Source organism: Oncorhynchus clarkii, chromosome 7 (genome assembly GCF_045791955.1).
Source record: "Oncorhynchus clarkii lewisi isolate Uvic-CL-2024 chromosome 7, UVic_Ocla_1.0, whole genome shotgun sequence".
Lineage (NCBI taxonomy): Eukaryota > Metazoa > Chordata > Actinopteri > Salmoniformes > Salmonidae > Oncorhynchus > Oncorhynchus clarkii.
Window position 1 is genome coordinate 60,549,751 of NC_092153.1, and position 25,502 is coordinate 60,575,252.

At 42.7% G+C, this 25,502-nt stretch overlaps 1 protein-coding gene across 1 annotated transcript in view; it reads left to right on the forward strand.

Moving 5' to 3' along the window:
* The window catches only part of LOC139412641 (uncharacterized), a 91,784-nt gene that overhangs the window by 37,358 nt on the left and 28,924 nt on the right, over positions 1 to 25,502 (forward strand). Inside the window, exons 39-63 of the mRNA XM_071159322.1 lie at positions 2,291 to 2,373; positions 2,567 to 2,615; positions 2,756 to 2,845; positions 3,073 to 3,168; positions 3,370 to 3,441; positions 3,525 to 3,611; positions 3,786 to 3,932; positions 4,076 to 4,185; positions 4,273 to 4,462; positions 5,761 to 5,937; positions 9,078 to 9,160; positions 9,365 to 9,413; positions 9,554 to 9,643; positions 9,871 to 9,966; positions 10,168 to 10,239; positions 10,323 to 10,409; positions 10,584 to 10,730; positions 10,855 to 11,024; positions 11,139 to 11,277; positions 11,958 to 12,052; positions 12,224 to 12,365; positions 12,536 to 12,712; positions 13,495 to 13,577; positions 17,706 to 17,754; positions 21,078 to 21,167. Of these exons, the coding sequence (XP_071015423.1) occupies positions 2,291 to 2,373; positions 2,567 to 2,615; positions 2,756 to 2,845; positions 3,073 to 3,168; positions 3,370 to 3,441; positions 3,525 to 3,611; positions 3,786 to 3,932; positions 4,076 to 4,185; positions 4,273 to 4,462; positions 5,761 to 5,937; positions 9,078 to 9,160; positions 9,365 to 9,413; positions 9,554 to 9,643; positions 9,871 to 9,966; positions 10,168 to 10,239; positions 10,323 to 10,409; positions 10,584 to 10,730; positions 10,855 to 11,024; positions 11,139 to 11,277; positions 11,958 to 12,052; positions 12,224 to 12,365; positions 12,536 to 12,712; positions 13,495 to 13,577; positions 17,706 to 17,754; positions 21,078 to 21,167 (2,670 nt within the window). The remainder of the gene's footprint in view (positions 1 to 2,290; positions 2,374 to 2,566; positions 2,616 to 2,755; positions 2,846 to 3,072; positions 3,169 to 3,369; positions 3,442 to 3,524; positions 3,612 to 3,785; positions 3,933 to 4,075; positions 4,186 to 4,272; positions 4,463 to 5,760; positions 5,938 to 9,077; positions 9,161 to 9,364; positions 9,414 to 9,553; positions 9,644 to 9,870; positions 9,967 to 10,167; positions 10,240 to 10,322; positions 10,410 to 10,583; positions 10,731 to 10,854; positions 11,025 to 11,138; positions 11,278 to 11,957; positions 12,053 to 12,223; positions 12,366 to 12,535; positions 12,713 to 13,494; positions 13,578 to 17,705; positions 17,755 to 21,077; positions 21,168 to 25,502) is intronic.

The window sequence follows — 25,502 nt, forward strand, 5'->3', positions numbered from 1 at the left end:
GCTACCTTATATAATGTTACTTACCCTACATTATTCATCTCATATGCATACGTATATACTGTACTCTATATCATCGACTGCATCCTTATGTAATACATGTATCACTAGCCACTTTAACTATGCCACTTTGTTTACATACTCACCTCGTGTATATACTGTACTCGATACCATCTACTGTATCCTGCCTATGCTGCTCTGTACCATCACTCATTCATATATCCTTATGTACATATTCTTTATCCCCTTACACTGTGTATAAGACAGTAGTTTTGGAATTGTTAGTTAGATTACTTGTTGGTTATTACTGCATTGTCGGAACTAGAAGCACAAGCATTTCGCTACACTCGCATTAACATCTGCTAACCATGTGTATGTGACAAATACAATTTGATTTGATTTGAGGAAGCAGATTGTGCAGTCATTCTTTCTATCTGTTCTTGATTATGGTGATACTATTTATCAATGTGCTGCTGCCACTACTCTTAAACCCCTGGATACCGTTTGTCATAGCACTCTTCCTTTTATCACAGGAGACTGTTTTAATTCTCATCACTGCATTCTTTACCAAAAGGTTGGCTGGACCTCTTTAAAGTCACGTAGATCACATCATTACGCTCTTTTTTTTTTACAAAGCCCTGCTCCATAAGCTTCAGACTTACCTAACATTACTGTTAAGATTTCAAATGACAAGTTACCAAACTCGTTCACAGAGTTGGTTAAGTTTGGATAGACATTTGGTGTCTACAAAGTTAGGTAAATCTGCCTCTAATTGCCTTGCACCCTGTTTGGAATAATCTCCAAAATACATTTGGATTGGATACTTGGAAGGCCCTAGGTCAATTCAGACAGCTGACAGAGGATTTTTATAATGAAGAATGTGTTGGTTTTAATTGACTGTGTTTTGTATCTTAATGTACATTGTCCATATTTGTTTTTTTCGATACTTGCCTATTGTATGTGCTTGTTTTTGTATCGTGCAGGGCTCATTTGTAGAAGAGAGTTAAGTCTCAATATGACTTCCTTGTTTTAGGTCTTTGAAGCTGGTGTACAAAAGCGAAAGTAAAAGACGCAAAAACAAAACTTAAGAACAGGAAGCATAGAAATAGTGACACACATTTCTATGTGATTTTGGTTGAGTCGCCCAAAAAGTTCCATAATGCAGCTTTAACATTTACCTTGATATTTTTCCATAGTCAATTGTATTTGGTCCTCTCCTGCATTTTCTTTATCTGTTTCTTTTTGGCTTTGGATTTCTCCCACTCGAGCCATTGCCCTTCGACCTTCTGTTGATTTGCTTCGGTCTTCAGGAGCTTGGTCCTCTTCTTTTCTTCCTTCTATCTAATCCTCAGGTACCCTAAAATGTAAATAAACTATAATATTTCATACGGAGAGAAGTATGTTCAATAGAAAAGTCAAATTAGCAAGTGATCGTCCTCTTCGTCACGCACCCACAGACTGATTTCCAATTGTGACTCCCAGTGCCAAAACTCCAAATTCTTCCTCGTTTGGGAAGAAACAAGCCTGAAACCTTGAACAAAGACTGTTGACATCTAGTGGAAGCCATAGAAATTGCAATCTGGGAGCTGGAATTGCATAGGACCCATAGCTTTCCATTATAAGAGCCTGGGATCTCAAAAAATATTTTTTATTTGGATTTTCTCCTACCATAGCAATTGTGTTATAGTCTTATGCATTATTTTATAGTCTTATGCATTATCCAATGCTACCAATTATATGCATATCCTGGCTTCTGGGCCTGAGTAACAGGCCCAAAGTTGACTTTGGGCACGTCAGTCAGGCAGAAATTCTGAAAAAAAAGACCCTAACAAGTTTTAAACTTCTCTGAATATATTTGTTTTACTTCTCTAAACAAAACAGACATTTATTTCAGGTAACTCCTAAGTAACCTAGTATACCAACTTTAGAATTGACCCCAGCTCTGGCCATAAGTCTACGCAACATTGTATTCTGACGTGAGTCAACCTTGTTATGTCTGCCATTTCTCACCTGATTCAACGTTAGCTCTCTGCATCCGCTGTAGTCTCTCTTTTTTCTAACCGGGGGCTTTGTCTGTGGAAAGTCTGGAAACTGTTCTTTGTGGAATTATGTTTCATGCAATCTATTGCTTTCTGATGAATAGGAGTAGAAATGTGAACTTTCTACACTTAAGAATATTCATATGAAGTATTTATGACATGTTGTCTGTCAACGACTGTCATGACTCCTGCTCTATAGGTTTACTTATAGTTCCCTATCTAAGTGTTACCGTCAATATGATGTGTTTCCTCAGACGGTGATGACCCCACAGTCAGATCAGGAGGTCCAGGTAGAGCTGTATGATAAAGACATGGACAAGGATGACTTCCTGGGCAGGTGAGAGGAGCTGCTCTGCGTTCCAAATGGAACCCTATGCCGTATATAAAGTGACACTAATTAGTGCACTATGTAGAGAATAGGATTCCATTTGGTATACATCCAGGTTGGGTCCTGTACTTTTTGTTAGCCATGTTGTTCCCTGTCAAAGTGTTGTTTGATTTCTGACTGTATTTTTCCCTCCTGTGTACAGGTGTAACATCAGTATGAGAGACATCATACACTCCCAGTATACCGACCAGGTAATGCTTACATCTCTCTCTGCTCGTGTACTAAATGATGTCTGTACTCGCTTACATCGGTAGTCGGTACACTCATCTGTATAATGTGTGTTTTAGTTTTAGTCCCCCATCTGATGTGTGGTTTCTTGTCTCTTTTCCAGTGGTACACTCTGAATGATGTGAAGTCAGGTCGTGTTCACCTGGTACTGGAGTGGGTACCAACAGTATCACAACCAGACAGACTGGATCAGGTCAGTTCTACTTCCCTCCGTTCTGTCTCGTCAATTTATATATTTTTCACACCTCCGCGCCCCTCTCTGTAGTTTTCCAGTGTTACTTTTGCCCTGTCCTCACCTCTCCCTATCTCAGTACCCCTTCTCCCCATCTCTCTCTCATTCTATTACTTGTTTTTAACCTTTTAACCACCTGTTTTGATGTTATTTCAAAGTGATTGAACTCTTTTCTCTCCATGCTCCAGGTGTTGCAGCTGCAGTCTATCCAGTCCTACCAGAACAAGGCTGTTCCCTCTGCTGCTCTGCTCTTCATCTACATGGACAGAGCCCACTCACTGTCTGTGAGTCACCTCTGACCTTTCACCACTTCACCTCTGTCACTGAGCTATTTTGAACTTTTGAAATCTGGCTTCAGGTTGATGTCTAGTTTTGGCAGCTGTTATATGTGTTATGCATAAATGTTTATATGTTCGATCTTTTTGAATTGCTCAGTCAGTGTTTGATTTTGACTGTTGTATTGTGTGATCCCTGTGTGTTTGTAGTTGAAGAAAAGTGGGAAGGAGCCAAATGCTGGAGCTGAGCTTGTTCTGGGAGAGACAACCTACAGAACCAAGGTGAGAAACCGTACATGTAGATCTCAAATGCATGACTCGTAACAGGATCTGCCGTGAAAGTCAATTTCTCTGTCTCTCTGAAGGTGTGTGATCGTACCAACTCCCCCCAATGGGAAGAGGCTTTCTACTTCCTGGTTCGTGACCCCAGAGAGGAGATTCTCATAGTGAAGGTGAGAGTTCAGTCTGCTTCAGGATGGAGTCACTAAACATGGATAATGTATCATTAAAACATAATGTCACTCACTGTAAACATCTTGCACAGTCTCTGTTAAATGCAATTCATCCACACAAATCTACCTTTTTATATTTTCCTTTCTAATCACTCTTTATTTATCTTTCTCTAGCTCTCCAGTGCTTGGGATCAGGCGATGGGTTCTCTGGTGGTACCAGTCAGAGAGCTGCTGTCAGAACCAGATCTGGTCCTGGATCAGTGGCTGAGTCTGGATGGAGCCTCACCTGACAGTCAGATTCTACTGAGGGCTGAACTGAAGGTGAGACACACTCTTGCACTTACAGTACTTTAGAAACACTATTTTACTCAGTAGGAGGCACTATAGATGTGTATTGATTCAATACATGATGTTTTGTAATAAGGTTGTATGGTGGAGTTATTAAATGTGTTGTTCTTCTACAGGTGCTGTGTCCCAAGAAGTGTGAGATTGATGTGGAGAGGGCAGATCAACCCAGAGCTCGAGCCGCCTCTACTGCTGAACAGAGACTGGAGAGAGACACAGTGCAGCAGAGGTAGAACAAATGAGGGTATACTAATATCCACACACACACACACACAAGATGAACCAATTTCTCTGTTCTTCCACCATGTCTGCTCAGATGTATTTCAGTGGACACTCCCAGTGCTCCATCCCCCAGCCCTTCCTCTATCCCAGCACCAGTACCAGAGCCAGAGGAGGCTAAGAGGGTAACAGTTACTGAGATGATACCTGAGGAGGTCACTGAGGAACCCTGTCTTCCTGGAACACTCCCAACACACACCAACCCTGAGCCCAGCTTTGGCTCTGAGGTGAGAAGCAGTGTGCCAGTGTTTTATTTAATTTAATTTATTTCACCTTTATTTAATCAGGTAGGCCAGTTAAGAACAAGTTCTCATTTACAACTGCAACCAGGCCAAGATAAAGCAAAGCAGTGCGACACAAACAACACAGAGTTACACATGGAATAAACAAACGTACAGTCAATAACAATAGAAAAGTCTACATACAGTGTGTGCAAATGAAGTAAGATTAGGGAGGTAAGGCAATAAATAGGCCATAGTGGCGAAATAATTACAATTTAGCAATTAATCACTGGAGTGATAGATGTGCAGAAGGTGAATGTGCAGGTAGAGATACTGGGGTGCAAAGGAGCACAACAAATATATAACATTGGGATGAGGTAGTTGGGTGGGCTATTTACAGATGAGCTATGTACAGGTGCAATGATCTGTAAGCTGCTCTGTCAGCTGATGCTTTGAGTTAGTGAGGGAGATATGAGTCTCCAGCTTCAGTGATTTTTGCAATTCGTTCCAGTCATTGGCAGCAGAGAACTGGAAGGAAAGGCGGCCAGTGAGATATACCTGCTGGAGCGCGTGCTAAGGGTGGGTGCTGCTATGGTGACCAGTGAAATATACCTGCTGGAGCGCGTGCTAAGGGTGGGTGCTGCTATGGTGACCAGTGAAATATACCTGCTGGAGCGCGTGCTAGGGGTGGGTGCTGCTATGGTGACCAGTGAGCTGTGATAAGGCGGGACTTTACCTAGCAAAGACTTATAGATGACCTTGATCCAGTGGGTTTGGCGACGAATATGAAGCGAGGGCCAGCCAACCAGAGCATTCAGGTCGCAGTGGTGGGTAGTATATGGGATTTTGGTGACAAAACGGATGGCACTGTGATAGACTGCATCCAATTTGCTGAGTAAAGTGTTGGAGGCTATTTTGTAAATGACATCGCTGAAGTCAAGGATCGGTAGGATAGTCAGTTTTACGAGAGTATGTTTGGCAGCATGAGTGAAGGATGCTTTGGTTGGCCAGTTCTTTTCTGGCTTTGCCGGGTGGAAATTCTAAGAGTACATGGCCGTCAAGGCCAGATTGTTCTTCAAGATGTTCATAGATGACCAGCAGGTTCAAATAATAATCACAGTGGTTGTAGCGTGTGCTACAGGTCAGTACCTCAGGAGTAAATGTCAGTTGGCTTTTCATAGCCGAGCAGTACCATTTACTGTGTGAATAAGTTATTTAATACTATGTACAGTGCTGTGTGAATCAGGTATTTCATGCTACACTGCTGTTTTTTGTACAGTCTTGTTACTAGTGTTTGTTTTTAGGGGGTGCTGAGAATCCACCTACTGGAGGCCCAGAATCTAATCGCCAAGGACAATCTGATGGGGGGCCTAAAGAAGGGCAAGAGTGACCCGTACGTCAAGATCAACATCGGAGGGGTCAAGTTTAAGAGTCATGTGATCAAGGAGAACCTCAACCCCACCTGGAATGAGATGTATGAGGTATGGAGGTATTCAGTACTTTACTTTTCTGCTCTTTTGCACACAAGTATCTCTACCTGCACATGACCATCTGATCATTTATCAGTGTTAATCTGCTAAATTGTAATTATTCGCCTACCTCCTCATGCCTTTTGCACACAATGTATATAGACTCTTTTTTTATTTGTTTTATTTTTTTGTACTGTGTTATTGACTTGTTTATTGTTTACTCCATGTGTAACTCTGTGTTGCTGTCTGTTCACACTGCTATGCTTTATCTTGGCCAGGTCGCAGTTGTAAATGAGAACTTGTTCTCTCAACTAGCCTACCTGGTTAAATAAAGGTGAAAAAAGTAGCAATATTTGGCATGTCATTAAGTGAACCAAAGTGACAATATTACAATTTATTTGTTATTAATAATGCTGATAGTCCTGAATAGCAAAAGATAAAGAATACGATGAAGAGTAAGAAGAAGAAGATATCAGTCTTCTAACACACCAGAGCTGAGAAATAGAACAACGAAAGGGGAGAAGTGTTAAGGGTAAATTAGTATGAATACAGTGTGTTTTCACATAGCTGAGGTACAACAACTAGCCTGATTACAGTTGATACATTCACTTAACTCATTAGTAGAGTCCACAAGTGACTGTTGACACAAAACCCAATCTTAAATTCAAATATGCACTATGCAGAAGTCGCTCTGCCATTTCCTGCGTGCAAAAATTCTAGCAGTTTGTCTAATTTCAGTTTGTGACAAAACAAGCAAGTATAGTGTAAAGAATCACTGTACCATCTAAACCGCTGTGAAATATATTTCACGTAACCAAAAATATTGTATTTTGAGCTTGTTAAGATCTAACATTTAAAGTGTTTTTATTTTATTTTATAGAAACAGATCTTGCCTCTCTCACGTCAGCAGGAAGCAGATTGTGCAGTCATTCTTTCTATCTGTTCTTGATTATGGTGATAATATTTATCAATGTGTTGCTGCCACTACTCTGAAACCCCTGGATGCCGTTTGTCATAGCACTCTTCCTTTTATCACAGGAGACTGTTTAAATTCTCATCACTGCATTCTTTACCAAAAGGTTGGCTGGACCTCTTTAAAGTCACGTAGATCACATCATTACGCTCTTTTTTTTTTACAAAGCCCTGCTCCATAAGCTTCAGACTTACCTAACATTACTGTTAAGATTTCAAATGACAAGTTACCAAATTCGTTCACAGAGTTGGTTAAGTTTGGATAGACATTTGGTGTCTACAAAGTTAGGTAAATCTGCCTCTAATTGCCTTGCACCCTGTTTGGAATAATCTCCAAAAGACATTTGGATTGGATACTTGGAAGGCCCTAGGTCAATTCAGACAGCTGACATAGGATTTTTATAATGAAGAATGTGTTGGTTTTAATTGACTGTGTTTTGTATCTTAATGTACATTGTCTATATTTGTTTTTTTCGATACTTGCCTGTTGTATGTGCTTGTTTTTGTATCGTGCAGGGCTCATTTGTAGAAGAGAGTTAAGTCTCAATATGACCTCCTTGTTTTAGGTCGTTGAAGCTGGTGTACAAAAGCGAAAGTAAAAGACGCAAAAACAAAACTTAAGAACCGGAAGCATAGAAATAGTGACACACATTTCTATGTGATTTTAGTTGGGTCGCCCAAAAAGTTCCATAATGCAGCTTTAACATTTACCTTGATATTTTTCCATAGTCAATTGTATTTGGTCCTCTCCTGCATTTTCTTTATCTGTTTCTTTTTGGCTTTGGATTTCTCCCACTCGAGCCATTGCCCTTCGACCTTCTGTTGATTTGCTTCGGTCTTCAGGAGCTTGGTCCTCTTCTTTTCTTCCTTCTCTGTGCGGGTCTCACCAATGTAGTTTCCCAAACACCAGTTGTTGACCTCCTTGTCTCCTTTGTGTACCTATTGTAGTAGATGTGTAACATTTTCTTCTGTTTTTCTCCTTAAAGTTTCACTATGCAGAAATCTCTCTGCCATTTCCTAGTTGCTAAAACTCTAATAGTTTAGACCACGTCTGCCTATTATTCATTTGTGATTGCATCCAGCTTTCTCAGCCGGTCCTCCTCAGCCAGTCCTCCAAAAAGTAAGTTTAGTTGGTGTCGTCGATTTTGGTAATCCACTCGTTCTACCTGCAGACAAATTAATCCAAAAAGCTACCACTTAACTTTGTTAAACCAAGTCACGTTTCTATCTAATCCTCAGGTACTCTAAAATGTAAAGAAACTATAATATTTCATACTGAAAGAAGTATGTTCAATAGAAAAGTCAAATTAGCAAGTGATCGTCCTCTTCGTCACGCACCCACAGACTGATTTCCAATTGTGACTCCCAGTGCCAAAACTCAAAATTCTTCCTCGTTTGGGAAGAAACAAGCCTGAAACCTTGAACAAAGACTGTTGACATCTAGTGGAAGCCATAGAAATTGCAATCTGGGAGCTGGAATTGCATAGGACCCATAGCTTTCCATTATAAGAGCCTGGGATCTCAAAAAATATTTTTTATTTGGATTTTCTCCTACCATAGCAATTGTGTTATAGTCTTATGGATTATTTTATAGTCTTATGCATGATCCAATGCTACCAATTATATGCATATCCTGGCTTCTGGGCCTGAGTAACAGGCCCAAAGTTTACTTTGGGCACGTCAGTCAGGCAGAAATTCTGAAAAAAAAGACCCTAACAAGTTTTAAACTTCTCTGAATATATTTGTTTTACTTCTCTAAACAAAACAGACATTTATTTCAGGTAACTCCTAAGGAACCTAGTATACCAACTTTAGAATTGACCCGAGCTCTGGCCATAAGTCTACGCAACATTGTATTCTGACATGAGTCAACCTTGTTATGTCTGCCATTTCTCACCTGATTCAACGTTAGCTCTCTGCATCCGCTGTAGTCTGTCTTTTTTCTAACTGGGGGCTTTGTCTGTGGAAAGTCTGGAAACTGTTCTTTGTGGAATTATGTTTCATGCAATCTATTGCTTTCTGATGAATAGGAGTAGAAATGTGAACTTTCTACACTTAAGAATATTCATATGAAGTATTTATGACATGTTGTCTGTCAACGACTGTCATGACTCCTGCTCTATAGGTTTACTTATAGTTTCCTCTCTAAGTGTTACCGTCAATATGATGTGTTTCCCCAGACGGTGATGACCCCACAGTCAGATCAGGAGGTCCAGGTAGAGCTGTATGATAAAGACATGGACAAGGATGACTTCCTGGGCAGGTGAGAGGAGCTGCTCTGTGTTCCAAATGGAACCCTATGCCGTATATAAAGTGCACTGCTTTTGACACTAATTAGTGCACTATGTAGAGAATAGGATTCCATTTGGTATACATCCAGGTTGGGTCCTGTACTTTTTGTTAGCCATGTTGTTCCCTGTCAAAGTGTTGTTTGATTTCTGACTGTATTTTCCCCTCCTGTGTACAGGTGTAACATCAGTATGAGAGACATCATACACTCCCAGTATACCGACCAGGTAATGCTTACATCTCTCTCTGCTCGTGTACTAAATGATGTCTGTACTCGCTTACATCGGTAGTCGGTACACTCATCTGTATAATGTGTGTATTGGTTTTAGTACACCGTCTGATGTGTGGTTTCTTGTCTCTTTTCCAGTGGTACATTCTGAATGATGTGAAGTCAGGTCGTGTTCACCTGGTACTGGAGTGGGTACCAACAGTATCACAACCAGACAGACTGGATCAGGTCAGTTCTACTTCCCTCCGTTCTGTCTCGTCAATTTATATATTTTTCACACCTCCGCGCCCCTCTCTGTAGTTTTCCAGTGTTACTTTTGCCCTGTCCTCACCTCTCCCTATCTCAGTACCCCTTCTCCCCATCTCTCTCTCATTCTATTACTCGTTTTTAACCTTTTAACCACCTGTTGTGATGTTATTTCAAAGTGATTGAACTCTTTTCTCCCCATGCTCCAGGTGTTGCAGCTGCAGTCTATCCAGTCCTACCAGAACAAGGCTGTTCCCTCTGCTGCTCTGCTCTTCGTCTACATGGACAGAGCCCACTCACTGCCTGTGAGTCACCTCTGACCTTTCACCACTTCACCTCTGTCACTGAGCTATTTTGAACTTTTGAACTCTGGCTTCAGGTTGATGTCTAGTTTTGGCAGCTGTTATATGTGTTATGCATAAATGTTTATATGTTCGATCTTTTTGAATTGCTCAGTCAGTGTTTGATTTTGACTGTTGTATTGTGTGATCCCTGTGTGTTTGTAGTTGAAGAAAAGTGGGAAGGAGCCAAATGCTGGAGCTGAGCTTTTTCTGGGAGAGACAACCTACAGAACCAAGGTGAGAAACCGTACATGTAGATCTCAAATGCATGACTCGTAACAGGATCTGCCGTGAAAGTCAATTTCTCTGTCTCTCTGAAGGTGTGTGATCGTACCAACTCCCCCCAATGGGAAGAGGCTTTCTACTTCCTGGTTCGTGACCCCAGAGAGGAGATTCTCATAGTGAAGGTGAGAGTTCAGTCTGCTTCAAGATGGAGTCACTAAACATGGATATGGTATCATTAAAACATAATGTCACTCACTGTAAACATCTTGCACAGTCTCTGTTAAATGCAATTCATCCACACAAATCTACCTTTTTATCTTTTCCTTTCTAATCACTCTTTATTTATCTTTCTCTAGCTCTCCAGTGCTTGGGATCAGGCGATGGGTTCTCTTGTTGTACCAATCAGAGAGCTGCTGTCAGAACCAGATCTGGTCCTGGATCAGTGGCTGAGTCTGGATGGAGCCTCACCTGACAGTCAGATTCTACTGAGGGCTGAGCTTAAGGTGAGACACATTCACAAACATGTACCAACAATCAACGTTTTGGAGTGTGGGACAAAATGTGCACAGCCTATACAAAGCGCCGCATTATGTACTTTAACTGCACTCTCCATGTTTTTGTTCACAGATCCTGAACTCGAAGATGACTGAGGGTGTTGGAGTACCACAAGGCTCTGTCTCAGGTCCAGAAATTATTATGAGTGGGAGTTATAGTGAGGAGAAGGAACAAATTACCATTGAGCAGCCAGTTACTGCAACAATTGGGGAGAAGCAACACAGTGAGGTGCCCTCTGAGGAGTGAGTTTTTGGCCCTTCCCAATATTAAAATAGTTCAATTGCAGTTATACATTTATTGCAAATTGTATGCAAATGATAAAACCCTTAAGTATATGTCTCTCTGTGTGTTTTCAGATCTGTTGCAGTCTCCAGCCAACCCTCTATCTCTGAACCTGAGGAAGCAGAGGTGGTCTTTGAGGTCCCCAAAGAAGACCCCAGCCCTCCTGAGATACTCCCACCACACACCACCCCTGACCCCAGCTTTGATACTGAGGTGGGAAACAGTGTATGGGTGTCTCTGTATGCGTAATCCCTCGTGGGCAGATTCTGCATGTAGACCGGAAAATCAGTTTAGCCATAATGGTATATGTGAGATAACGAGCAGCAGTAGTTCCAGTCTTTGGGTTTTTGTCACTGGTTATTTGGACATATCAGGATTTGGCGAAGACAGTGCTTAAACAGCTTTACTTCGTGTGCTTCATGCGTTTGCCCACATGGAATTGGAAGGGGGGGGGGTGCCTTGGCTGACAGTTTCCTTTTGTAAGGGTGTGGACTTAGAAAACTGCCAGATCTCTCCATTTCTGACACATATAGACCCAGTAGTTAATCACGCTGATTACCAAATTATGCAAGATTTTATTTCTGTGTTAACAGTTAGCCTAGCGGCAGGTAACCTAGCAGTTAAGAGCGTTGGGTCAGTAACCGATAGGTCGCTGGTTCGAACCCCTGAAATGACTAGGTGAAATATTTGTTGATGTGCCCTTAAGCAAGGCACTTAACCCTAATTGCTCCTGTAAGTCGCTCTGGATTAGAGCATCTGCTAAATAACAACAACAAAAAACAATAATTGATGTATTCATAAGACATGTTATAATTGGTTTTGATAGGAATTGCATGGCAGGGGAAAAGGATTGACTGCAGGCGTAAGCATTGGAATGTGTTTTTGACCAACAGATAGAGGAGCCAGAAGAAACTGAGGAACCTATCACCCAACTGTCAGTCACAGCAGACACTGAGGAGCTCCAACCCTGGCAGGGACCAACGGCAGGGTGAGCTCCATTCAACAGATCCAGAGAGCTTTGCATGTACACTGACTTTGCATTGATAATCTTCAGTGTGGGAAGCAGCTATCAACATGCCGTGTGTGTGTGTGTGTGTGTGTGTGTGTGTGTGTGTGTGTGTGTGTGTGTGTGTGTGTGTGTTCCTTTATGAATATTCAGATCTGTTACAGAGGACATTGCCAGAACTACAGTGCCTAGCCTTCCTTCTGTGTCTGTACCTGAGGAAGCTGAGGTCATGCCAAATGTCATCCCTGAAACACGCCCTCCTCACACTACCCCTCACCCAAGTTTTGGCACTGAGGTGGGTGCTTTACTGAAGGGACTATAAAAATGATTTATACTGCCAAGAACAAAAGTTCAAATTTAAAAAAAAAATATCTCAAGACCTTATATTGTTTGTATTTTGAGAATGCTAGGATGCCTTCAAAAAGGTTATAGTGTGCCACTGCAGTTCTGTTGTTTGTCCTGTAGGGGGTGCTGAGAATCCATGTACTGGAGGCCCAGGATCTGGTTGCCATGGATAAGCTGATGGGGGGCCTGAAGAAGGGCAAGAGTGACCCCTATGTCAAGATCAACATCGGAGTGGTCAAGTTTAAGAGTCGTGTGATCAAGGAGAACCTCAACCCCACCTGGAACGAGATGTTTGAGGTATGGAGGGACTTGTAGTTTATTCAATTAATCTATGTCGGCTGTTGAACTGTGTGCCCATTTAGATGAGCGGTAAAAGGGATTGTGCTGTACTGAAGAAAGTAAAAGCAATGCGTGTTAGGACAGACTTTTGATCTTTTTTTACAATTACTGTATTTGGAGGGCTTCTCTCATGTAAGAATATATCTGAGACATCTAGAAGTGTGTGCCTTTGCTACCTTTAAATAAAAAATAACAAAATGTAATACATTTTACCCCCTTTTCTCCCCAATTTCGTGGTATCCAATTGTTAGTAATTACTATCTTGTCTCATCGCTACAACTCCCGTACGGGCTCAGGAGAGATGAAGATCGAAAGCCATGCGTCCTCCGAAACACAACCCAACTAAGCCGCACTACTTCTTAACACAGCGCGCCTCCAACCCGGAAGCCAATGTGTCGGAGGAAACACTGTGCACCTGGCGACCTTGGTTAGCGCGCACTGCGCCCGGCCCGTCACAGGAGTTGCTGGTGCGCGATGAGACAAGGATATCCCTACCGGCCAAACCCTCCCTAACCCGAACGACGCTAGGCCAATTGTGTGTCGCCCCACCGACCTCCTGGTCGCGGCCGGCTGCGACAGAGCCTGGGCGCGAACCCAGAGTCTCTGGTGGCACAGCTAGCGCTGCGATGCAGTGCCCTAGAGGACCTTTGCTAGCTTTCTGCCTTAATAACATGTAATAGTATTATTTATGTGTAGTTTTGTTGTTATTGATCTTCCCTGACATATGTGTGTTTCCCCAGACGGTGCTGAACCCCCAGGCTGGTCAGGAGGTCCAGGTAGAGCTGTATGATAAAGACATGGATGCGGATGACTTCCTGGGAAGGTGTGTTGTGACTGGCCCAACTATACACCAGTAACCTGCTATTGATAGTTAAGGAATACATCCCAAAGGGCACCCTATTACCTGTATAGTGCACAACGTTTGACCAGAGTTGTATTTTGTATTTATTAAGAATCCCCCCTCTTCCTGGGGTCCAGCAAAATTAAGGCTGTTATACATTTTAAAAACTTTACATTACATTCATAACAGATTTTACAACATATTAAGTGTGCGCCCTCAGGCCTCTACTCTACTACAACTTATCTATAACACAAAATCCATGTGTACATGTGTGTATAGTGCGTATGTTATTGTGTGTTTTTATGCATGTGTCTGTTTGTGTTGCTTCACAGTCCCCACAGTTCCGTAAGGTATATATTTATCTGTTTTTTAAATCTAATTTTACTGCTGGCATGAGTTACTTGATGTGGAATATAATTCCATGTAGTCATGGCTCTATGTAGTACTGTGCGCCACCCATAGTCTGTTCTGGACTTGGGGACTGTGAAGAGACCTCAGGTGGAATGTCTTGTGAGGTATGCATGGGTGTCCAAGCTGTGTGCCAGTAGTTCAGAGACAGCTCGGTGCATTCAACCACCCCTCAGAGCCTGGTTCCTCTCTAGGTGTCTTCCTAGGTTCCTGCCTTTCTAGGGAGTTTTCCTAGCCACTGTACTTCTACATCTGTATTGCTTGCTGTTTGAGGTTTTAGGCTGGGTTTCTGTATAGCACTTTGTGACATGATGTAAAAAGGGCTTTATAAATACATTTGATTGATTGATGTCAATACCTCTCACAAATACAAGTAGTGATGTAGTCAATCTCTCCTCCACTTTGAGCTAGGAGAGATTGACATTAATGTTAGTTCTCTGTGTCCATCCAAGGGCCAGCCATGCTGCCCTGTTCTGAGCCAATTGCAATTTTCCTAAGTCCCTCTTTATGGCACCTGACCACATGACTGAACAGTAGTCCAGGTGCGACAAAACTAGAGCCCGTAGGACCTGCCTTGTTGATAGGGCTGTTAAGAATTCAGACAGACTTCTCCCCATCTTAGCTACTGTGGAATCAATATGTTTTGTTTTTACCATGACAGTTTACTATCTGGGGTTACTCCAAGCAGTTTAGTCATCGCAACTTGCTCAATTTCCACCTTATTCATTACAAATTGAATTGAGGTTTAGTGAATTACTGTTGAGTCATCTGCAGACATGGACAAACTGGCTTTACTCAAAGCCAGTGGCGTTGAAAAAAGTAAGGCGCATAGACAGCTGCCCTGGGGAATTCCTGATTCTACCTGGATTATGTTGGAGAGACTTCCATTAAAGAACACCCTCTGTGTTCTGTTAGGCAGGTAACTCTGTATCCACAATATAGCAGGGTGTGTAAAGCCATAACACATACGTTTTTCCAGCAGCAGACTATGATCTATAGGCTCCTGAGTGGCACAGCGGTCTAAGGCACTGCATCTCAGTGCAAGAGGCATCACTATAGTACCTGGTTCGAATCCAGGCTTTATCACATTCGGCCGTGATTGGGAGTCCTATAGGGCGGCGCACAATTGGCCCAGCGTCATCGGGGTTTGGCCAGAGTAGGCCATCATTGTAAATAAGAATTTGTTCTTAACTGACTTGCCAAGTTAAATTAAAGGTTAAATAGAAAATGTATATAAAAATAAAAAGCTATAATGTCAAAAGTCGCACTGAAGTCTAACAAGGCAGCCCCCACAATATTTTTGTCATCAATTTCTCTCAGTCAATCATCAGTCATTTGTGTAAGTGCTGTGCTTATTGAATGTCCTTCCCTATAAGCGTGCTGAAAGTTTGTTGTCAATTTGTTTACACTAAAATAGCATTGTATCTGGTCAAACACCATTTTTTCCAAATGTTTACTAAGGGTTGGTAACAGGCTGATTGGTCGGCTGTTTATCCCAGTTAAGGAGGCTTTACTATTCTTATGTAGGGGGATAACTTTTGCTTCCCTCCAGGCCTGAGGGCACACACTTTCTAGTAGGCTTAAATTGAAGATATGGCAAATAGGAGTGGCAACGTCATCCTCTATTATCCTCAGTAATTTTCCATCCAAGTTGTCAGACCCCAGTGGCTTGTCATTGTTGATAGACAATAATAGTTTTTTCACCTCTTCCACACTTACTGTATGGAATTCAAAATTACAATGCTTGTCTTTCATAATTTGGTCAGATATACCTGGATGTGTTGTGTCAGCATTTGTTGCTGGCATGTCATACCTAAGTTTGCTTATCTTGCCAATGAAAAAGTAATTAAAGTAGTTGGCAATATCAGTGGGTTTTGTGATGAATGAACCATCTGATTCAATGAATGATGGAGTAGAGTTTACATTTTTGCCCAAAATATAATTTAAGGTGCTCCAAAGCTTTTTACTATCATTGTTTATGTAATCTTTGTTTCATAGTGTAGTTTCTTCTTTTTATTCAGTTTAGTCACATGATTTCTCAATTTGCAGTATTCTCAATTTGCAGTATGGTTGTACAGCCAGACCTATTTGCCATCTATTTTGCCTCATCCCTCTCAACCATACCATTTTTTAATTCCTCATCAGTCCAGAGGGATTTAACAGTTATGTTCTTAATGGGTGCGTGCTTATTAGTAACTGGAATAAGCAATTTCATAAATGTTTCAAATGCAGTGTCTGGTTGCTCATCATTACACACCACAGACCAACAAATATTATTCACATCAACAACATAGGAATCACTACAAAACTTATTGTATGACCTCCTATACACAATATTAGGCCCAGCCTTTGGAACTTTGGTTTTCCTAGATATGGCTACTATATTGTGATCACTACATTTGGATGCTGCTTTAAAGCAAATTTCTGCAGCATTAGTAAAGATATGATCAATACATGTTGATGATTTCATTCATGCACTGTTCGTAACTACCCTGGTAGGTTGGTTGATAACCCGAACCAGGTTGCAAGCAATAGTTACAGTTTTAAGCTTTCTCTTGAGTGGGCAGCCTGATGAAAGCCAGTCAATATTTAAATCACCCAGAAAATATACCTCTCTATTGATATCACATACATTATCAAGCATTTCACACTTGTTATCCAGATACTGACTGTTAGCACTCCTACCAGAATGGGCTTTAGGTGAGGTAGGTGAACCTGTAGCCATATTACTTCAACACTATTTAACATGAGATCCTCTCTAAGCTTTACATGAATGTGGTTCTGAATATAAACAGCCACACCTCCACCTTTGGCATTTCTATCTTTTCTGTAGATGTTATAACCATGTATTGCTACCACTGTATCATAAAAGGTATTATCTAAATGAGTTTCAGAGATTGTCAATATGAATGTCATTTAATACTAGCAAATTATTGATTTCATGAACCTTGTTTCTTAAGCTACATGTGTTAACGTGGGCTATTTTTAGCACTTTTCTGGGATGCTTAGCAGAGAGCAGACATGCTTGGGTTATTTGTATTAGTGCAGGGTGAGCTGCACACAGAGGTCTTCCTACTAGCACAGCCTCAGTGCTAATAGTACAGTATTACTCTAGTTCATAGGCATATGATTACTGCATACAATAGCTGTAGGATCAACAGAGGCATTCAGGGCAGTAAGAGGACATAAATTAGGTTACTTACATTGATTCTTCCAACGCCCCTGGGATAATATACATTTGCTGAAGCATTATGACAACTCAGCGACACAATGGTAGAGATTAAATGAGCTGGGCTTGGGTCATTGATAAGTCACTGTCTCAACACAGCCTTATAATGCTGTGAAAGGATCCAGTGCTTCAAATTATTTGGGTGTATCCTATCCTCCTTGTAATGCAAGCTTTGTTTCCAGAAGGTATCAAAATTGTCAGTAAATGAGTTATATGGGCCCTGGTCAAAAGTAGTGCACTAAATAGGGAATAAGGTGATGTTTGGGACACACACAAAATAAGACTTACATTTTCATGCACTTTGGTCTCATGGTGGTTGAAATGTTTGAAATATAAGACATGGTTCTACTTTTCTACTTTCACATATCAAAGATATATATCTATAAAATGTTCACAAGAATGCAATTCCTTTTTGAAATGTTGCCAAAGCATCTGTTTTGTGTGTGTGTGTGTGTGTGTGTGTGTTTTTGTAGGTTTATGATGAGGCTGAGTGATGTCATCAGTTCCCAGTACACAGACCAGGTGAGTCAGTGTATTGAGATATTTACTTCTCTTTCTAGCCTGACTTCCATGGGGCACTCCCATACCTTAAGGGAACATTTTGACATTCGCCATATGGTTAGTGAGACCGACCACATTGCAAATGTACGGTCCCTTACTAGACGTCCGAAAACGTTGCGTCGGGCCGGGAATTTGGGTCGGGCCGGGATCTTCCGGGAAGTCATCAAATGAACTCTCTCGGACATTCGGTTTCCGTTTGATAAATAATCAAATTTTGGTCATTTTTCCACTGTCCCGGTAAATCCCACAAGAGGGCGAATGCAATCATATTGCAAATGTACAAAACATCACGAATCACGACGTGGCCTTATCTCCTAAACGGAAAATATTTTGAAGCCGAAACTTGGTGAGCATAGGTTTGGCATAATGGGCAGTTGGCCCCGAACAAGATGGCGTCTAGGCCTCAACGGTTTTTGAGTTATGGCCATTTTTCTGGGATTAAAGGTCCAAAATGAAAATAGAGCAATAATTTCTCCGCTTCACGTCAACGTCAAGGAACCTCCGGTGTCAATAAAAAAAGAACCAGCCATTTATCTATCGTCATTTAAGAGAAATCGTACAATGTCAAATTGGTGATGTTCAAAAATAGTTTTTTTTTTTTTTTTTAACAGTTACAGATCCAGCTGCAGCGTGTTCATACAAATCTTTTTAAAGTGTGCTTCGGAGCTGTGATTTTCTGAAATAACACACACTCACTAAACCCTCCGTAAATAAGTCAGGTCTTAACATAAAGACTGAAAACTCAATTCTATAATTGCCTACCCCAAGGAGGATATGTGTTCACTTTCAGCTTCCTGTGTAAACCGGAAGTGCCTTAAAATGGTGTCACAGGTGCTGTTTCCAAGGGTTAAAAAGGTCAGATCTTTTCAAAACGTCATATGTGTGACTAGGTAACCATGAGAAAAGTAGGCCCAAAGTGAAGCCTGCCCCTCAACGTCATTTGCTTTTGGGTGACAGTGAGAGAACCGTTAGGGTGAGAAGCACAATTCGACCTCAGGTACGTTCCTGAGGTCCTCCCGATCCGTGCAAGCCTAACCTTGACCGCGTGGCATTAACCCTTAACAGTAAATCAGGGTTTTTTGATCTCACAGATTACAATGACTTCTCTCCCCATAGGAATACATTGCCTGCTCCTCTAAAGTCAACCTGAAGCCTATGTGGGTTATGAATGCCTTATGAACCTGTCTTCAATGACAGTCCATCAGGCCACTGAGGTCTACCTGTGTCGATTCTAAGCTCCCTAGACCAACCGGAAGTGGTTAAAATCACCCTAAAAGTGTATATCCATACCCAAACAGCAGTTTGATAGAAATAGTGCATTCAACCCTGTGTAAATCAGTCAGTTCTTAACGTAAAGACTTAAAACTCAGGAATCTGTAAAAGCATACCCCAATGAGGATATGTGTTTACTTATAGCTAGCTTCCTGTGCCAACCGGACGTGCCAGGCAACCCCCATGAACTGTAAATCAGTCATTTCTCCCATAAAATTTCAAAGAAAAACTAAATCACACACACACAGCTTGGAAGGAAGGACACATTGGGGTGCGTAGAGACATACACTGCCTGCATTAGTTAACCTTGTTCGAACTATTAAAGAACCGTCAGACCTAGAGTTCTGAAACTTTAGAAACCTGTTCTAGACCTCAGGTCGATAGTGCGTGGTGAGTTACGTGACTCTAGAAGGTTCTCGGACCGAGAAACAGCCTCGTACATTTGCGATAACTTCAATTCATTTTGCACCATGAAAATGATGACATTTAGAAATGTCCCAGAGTCGCAAGACTGGGTGCATTGCGACCGCCTCGGCCCATATAGACGGACCCCAACGTTTCTGTCCGATAGCTCATTCAAGGACCCCCGTAGCAAGGCATGGAAAAAAGTGGATTTTCAGCACCAATTAGGGTCTTGCTCGGGCACCAAATGACCTATCGAGCTGAAACTTGGGATTCGGGGTCGCCTCAGCTAGGCCTACACATAACATCAGAACTGGACCCGCAGCTAGAACGTAACTACGTGTTTTACGTTTTTATTATGGTTTGAACAGAAGGCGTTGTGAATTTTGGGCCAGCTCTGAAGTATGTGATTGTTGGCTACTAAACGAGTTGGAAAAAGTGGGTTTGGTGTCAGTTTGTATCAGTTTGGTGTCAGAATGATATCTAATTGACTGATGGACGGTGACTTGCTGGTGACTATTGTCCATTTGCAATATGTTTAAACAGTGAGGTACCGTCACCAAAGTGACATTCTGAAATCAATCCTAACGAGCGATGGAGAGGAACCAGAATCACTGCCCAGCCATCCCGAGTTCATCGGGCCAGTCAATTTCGCATTCCTGCAGGATTTTTGAGCATGCCAAATTCGTGATGGTAAATGCCCATTGAAACATATTGTAAATGCACGTGCATTTGCAATATGATTCAACAGTGAAAAAAACATCACCAAATTAACATGGTGAAATCAACACAATGAGCGATGTAGAGGAACCACTATCACTGCCCGGCCATCCCGAGTTCATCAGGCCAGTCAATTTTGCATTTCTGCAGTATTTTTGAGCATGTCAAATTCGTGATGGTACATGGCAAATGGACATAACATCCTGATTTGGCATTTTCAAATCTTTCATATTGGATTTGGACATTTCTTATGGCATTTGGCCAAAAAAATTGACTTTTGACTTTGACTTCCTATAAAATCATATTGCAAATGGACAAAACATATGCCTTATGCACAAGTTAATAAAAATAATAATAATGATAATAAAATTGGACCAAAGTATATTCATACAGTTCTTACACGTGTAAATCGAAAGAATTTTGAAAAACGGTCCAGAAAGCACTTTTTTAATGAGGTGATAAGTTTTTGAAAAAATGTTCACTTTTTCAAAATTTTACTTTTGGATGTTGACTTGTTACATTTGCACGCCGAATTGAGTGGTATTGGACACCGTGTATATGGTTTGTCCAGTGCCAATGACTTCCCATTCATTTTTGTCCATTTCAGGGGGGTGTTCCCTTACTTTTATTACTTGCAGGCCTAATGTCAGGTCAAACTCCCTTTTTATTATTTGCAGGCCTAATGTCAGGTCAAACTCCCGTTTATTACTTGCAGGCCTAATGTCAGGTCAAACTCCCTTTTATTACTTGCAGGCCAAATGTCAGGTCAAGGCCATCATGTTGCTTCAATATAGCTTTTGATTGAGAGGCTAAGCTTAGCTTTATTTCCCCCCTTTATTTTATTGTGCTACATCTGTAAACAGGCTATTGGGTATATTTCTGTGTTCCAGTGGTACACTCTGAATGATGTGAAGTCAGGTCGTCTTCACCTGGTACTGGAGTGGGTACCAACAGTATCACAACCAGACAGACTGAATAAGGTCAGTTCCACTCCTCCTTTTTTCAGTTTCTTCGTCTCTCATTTCTCAATCTCATTTTCTTTCACTATGCGTTTAGTTCAACAATTTCTCTCCTCCCTCCCTATCATACAATGACGTATTCCTAGAACTCTTTATGCAAAAGACTCACATTCCATAACCCATGAGGCATAACGGACCTATTTATTATTTTATTTTTATTTTTCATCCCCGGATTCCCATCGAAAACGGAACATTTTGAGCTCCTGGGCTACAATATCCAGACCCACGACCGGTCCATCGATGTCACCGCATGAAGAGGAATAAACAGACTCCCCCCATCGCGACGTCCCCAAAGGCTAACTCTCTAGCCCTTGCTATCTCCTTGCTTGCAAATTCGGCCTGCTAACTGCTAGCTTGTTTAGCCCGGTCCGCTAACTGCTACCGTGTTTAGCACCGTCTACTAACTGTTAGCTTGTTAGCACAGGCCTGCTAACCGTCTGAATCGCCGCGTCCCAAACACTCACTGAACCCATATTTACTTTCTATCCCTTTTCGATTTTTAATTTGTTTATACCTTCCGGTAACCTGCCTCACCCAATGTGATACGGAACCGCTATTATCTTTACATTTTTAGAACACACTCAAGAACCTCCAGAAGCTAACCAGCTAACTGGCTACAAGCTATTTAGTCATTGTTAGTTTTCTAACCTGGATAACACTCGCCAGTCCAGCTTCCCTGCCCCATCCACCGCTGCCCCTTGGACACTGATCACTTGGCTACATAGCTGATGCATGCTGGACTGTCCATTAATCACGGTAATCCATTCTGCTTGTTTATGTTTTATCTGTCGGCCCCAGCCGCACTTAGGCTCTGTGTGTAGTTAATCCGAGCCTCTCTGCCTAATCAATCGCCATTCTACCTGCTGTTGTTGTGCTAGCTGATTAGCTGTTGTTGTCTCACCTACTGTTTTAGCTAGCTCTCCCAATTCAACACCTGTGATTACTGTATGCCTCGCTGTATGTCTCTCTCAAATGTCAATATGCCTTGTATACTGTTGTGCAGGTTAGTTATCATTGTTTTAGTTTACAATGGAGCCCCTAGTTCCACTCTTTATACCCCTGATACCTCCTTTGTCCCACCCCCCACACATGCGGTGACCTCACCCATTACAACCAGCATGTCCAGAGATACAACCTCTCTCATCATCACCCAGTGCCTGGGCTTACCTCCGCTGTACCCGCACCCCACCATACCCCTGTTTGCGCATTATGCCCTGAATATATTCTACCATGCCCAGAAACCTGCTCCTCTTATTCTCTGTCCGCAACGCCCTAGGCGACCAGTTTTGATAGCCTTCAGCCGCACCCTCATACTACTCCTTCTCTGTTCCGCGGGTGATGTGGAGGTAAACCCAGGCCCTGCATGTCCCCAGGCACCCTCATTTGTTGACTTCTGTGATCGAAAAAGCCTTGGTTTCATGCATGTCAACATCAGAAGCCTCCTCCCTAAGTTTGTCTTACTCACTGCTCTAGCACACTCTGCTAACCCTGATGTCCTTGCCGTGTCTGAATCCTGGCTCTGGAAGGCCACCAAAAATTCTGAGATTTCCATACCCAACTATAACATCTTCCGTCAAGATAGAACTGCCAAAGGGGGAGGAGTTGCAGTCTACTGCAGAGATAGCCTGCAAAGTAATGTCATACTTTCCAGGTCCATACCCAAACAGTTCGAACTACTAATTTTGAAAATTACTCTCTCCAGAAATAAGTCTCTCACTGTTGCCGCCTGCTACCGACCCCCCTCAGCTCCCAGCTGTGCCCTGGACACCATTTGTGAATTGATCGCCCCCCATCTAGCTTCAGAGTTTGTTCTGTTAGGTGACCTAAACTGGGATATGCTTAACACCCCGGCAGTCCTACAATCTAAGCTAGATGCCCTCAATCTCACTCAAATCATCAAGGAACCCACCAGGTACAACCCTAACTCTGTAAACAAGGGCACCCTCATTGACGTCATCCTGACCAACTGGCCCTCCAAATACACCTCCGCTGTCTTCAACCAGGATCTCAGCGATCACTGCCTCATTGCCTGTATCCGCTACGGAGCCGCAGTCAAACGACCACCCCTCATCACTGTCAAACGCTCCCTAAAACACTTCTGTGAGCAGGCCTTTCTAATCGACCTGGCCCGGGTATCCTGGAAGGACATTGACCTCATCCCGTCAGTTGAGGATGCCTGGTCTTTCTTTAAAAGTAACTTCCTCACCATTTTAGATAAGCATGCTCCGTTCAAAAAATGCAGAACTAAGAACAGATATAGCCCCTGGTTCACTCCAGACCTGACTGCCCTCGACCAGCACAAAAACATCCTGTGGCGGACTGCACTAACATCGAATAGTCCCCGCGATATGCAACTGTTCAGGGAAGTCAGGAACCAATACACACAGTCAGTCAGGAAAGCTAAAGCCAACTTCTTCAGGCAGAAGTTTGCATCCTGTAGCTCCAACTCCAAAAAGTTCTGGGACACTGTGAAGTCCATGGAGAACAAGAGCACCTCCTCCCAGCTGCCCACTGCACTGAGGCTAGGTAACACGGTCACCCCCGATAAATCCATGATTATCGAAAACTTCAACAAGCATTTCTCAACGGCTGGCCATGCCTTCCGCCTGGCTACTCCAACCTCGGCCAACAGCTCCCCCCCCCCCCCGCAGCTACTCGCCCAAGCCTCTCCAGGTTCTCCTTTACCCAAATCCAGATAGCAGATGTTCTGAAAGAGCTGCAAAACCTGGACCCGTACAAATCAGCTGGGCTTGACAATCTGGACCCTCTATTCCTGAAACTATCCGCCGCCATTGTCGCAACCCCTATTACCAGCCTGTTCAACCTCTCTTTCATATCGTCTGAGATCCCCAAGGATTGGAAAGCTGCCGCAGTCATCCCCCTCTTCAAAGGGGGCGACACCCTGGACCCAAACTGTTACAGACCTATATCCATCCTGCCCTGCCTATCTAAGGTCTTTGAAAGCCAAGTCAACAAACAGGTCACTGACCATCTTGAATCCCACCGTACCTTCTCCGCTGTGCAATCTGGTTTCCGAGCCGGTCACGGGTGTACCTCAGCCACGCTCAAGGTACTAAACGATATCATAACCGCCATCGATAAAAGACAGTACTGTGCAGCCGTCTTCATAGACCTTGCCAAGGCTTTCGACTCTGTCAATCACCGTATTCTTATCGGCAGACTCAGTAGCCTCGGTTTTTCGGATGACTGCCTTGCCTGGTTCACCAATTACTTTGCAGACAGAGTTCAGTGTGTCAAATCGGAGGGCATGCTGTCCGGTCCTCTGGCAGTCTCTATGGGGGTGCCACAGGGTTCAATTCTCGGGCCGACTCTTTTCTCTGTATATATCAATGATGTTTCTCATGCTGCGGGCGATTCCTTGATCCACCTCTACGCAGACGACACCATTCTATATACTTCCGGCCCGTCCTTGGACACTGTGCTATCTAACCTCCAAACGAGCTTCAATGCCATACAGCACTCCTTCCGTGGCCTCCAACTGCTCTTAAACGCTAGTAAAACCAAATGCATGCTTTTCAACCGTTCGCTGCCTGCACCCGCACGCCTGACCAGCATCACCACCCTGGATGGTTCCGACCTTGAATATGTGGACATCTATAAGTACCTAGGTGTCTGGCTAGACTCTAAACTCTCCTTCCAGACCCATATCAAACATCTCCAATCGAAAATCAAATCAAGAGTCGGCTTTCTATTCCGCAACAAAGCCTCCTTCACTCACGCCGCCAAACTTACCCTAGTAAAACTGACTATCCTACCGATCCTCGACTTCGGCGATGTCATCTACAAAATTGCTTCCAACACTCTACTCAGCAAACTGGATGCAGTTTATCACAGTGCCATCCGTTTTGTCACTAAAGCACCTTATACCACCCACCACTGCGACTTGTATGCTCTAGTCGGCTGGCCCTCGCTACATATTCGTCGCCAGACCCACTGGCTCCAGGTCATCTACAAGTCCATGCTAGGTAAAGCTCCGCCTTATCTCAGTTCACTGGTTACGATGGCAACACCCATCCGTAGCACGCGCTCCAGCAGGTGTATCTCACTGATCATCCCTAAAGCCAACACCTCATTTGGCCGCCTTTCGTTCCAGTTCTCTGCTGCCTGTGACTGGAACGAATTGCAAAAATCGCTGAAGTTGGAGACTTTTATCTCCCTCACCAAACTTCAAACATCTGCTATCTGAGCAGCTAACCGATCGCTGCAGCTGTACATAGTCTATTGGTAAATAGCCCACCCATTTTCACCTACCTCATCCCCATACTGTTTTTATTT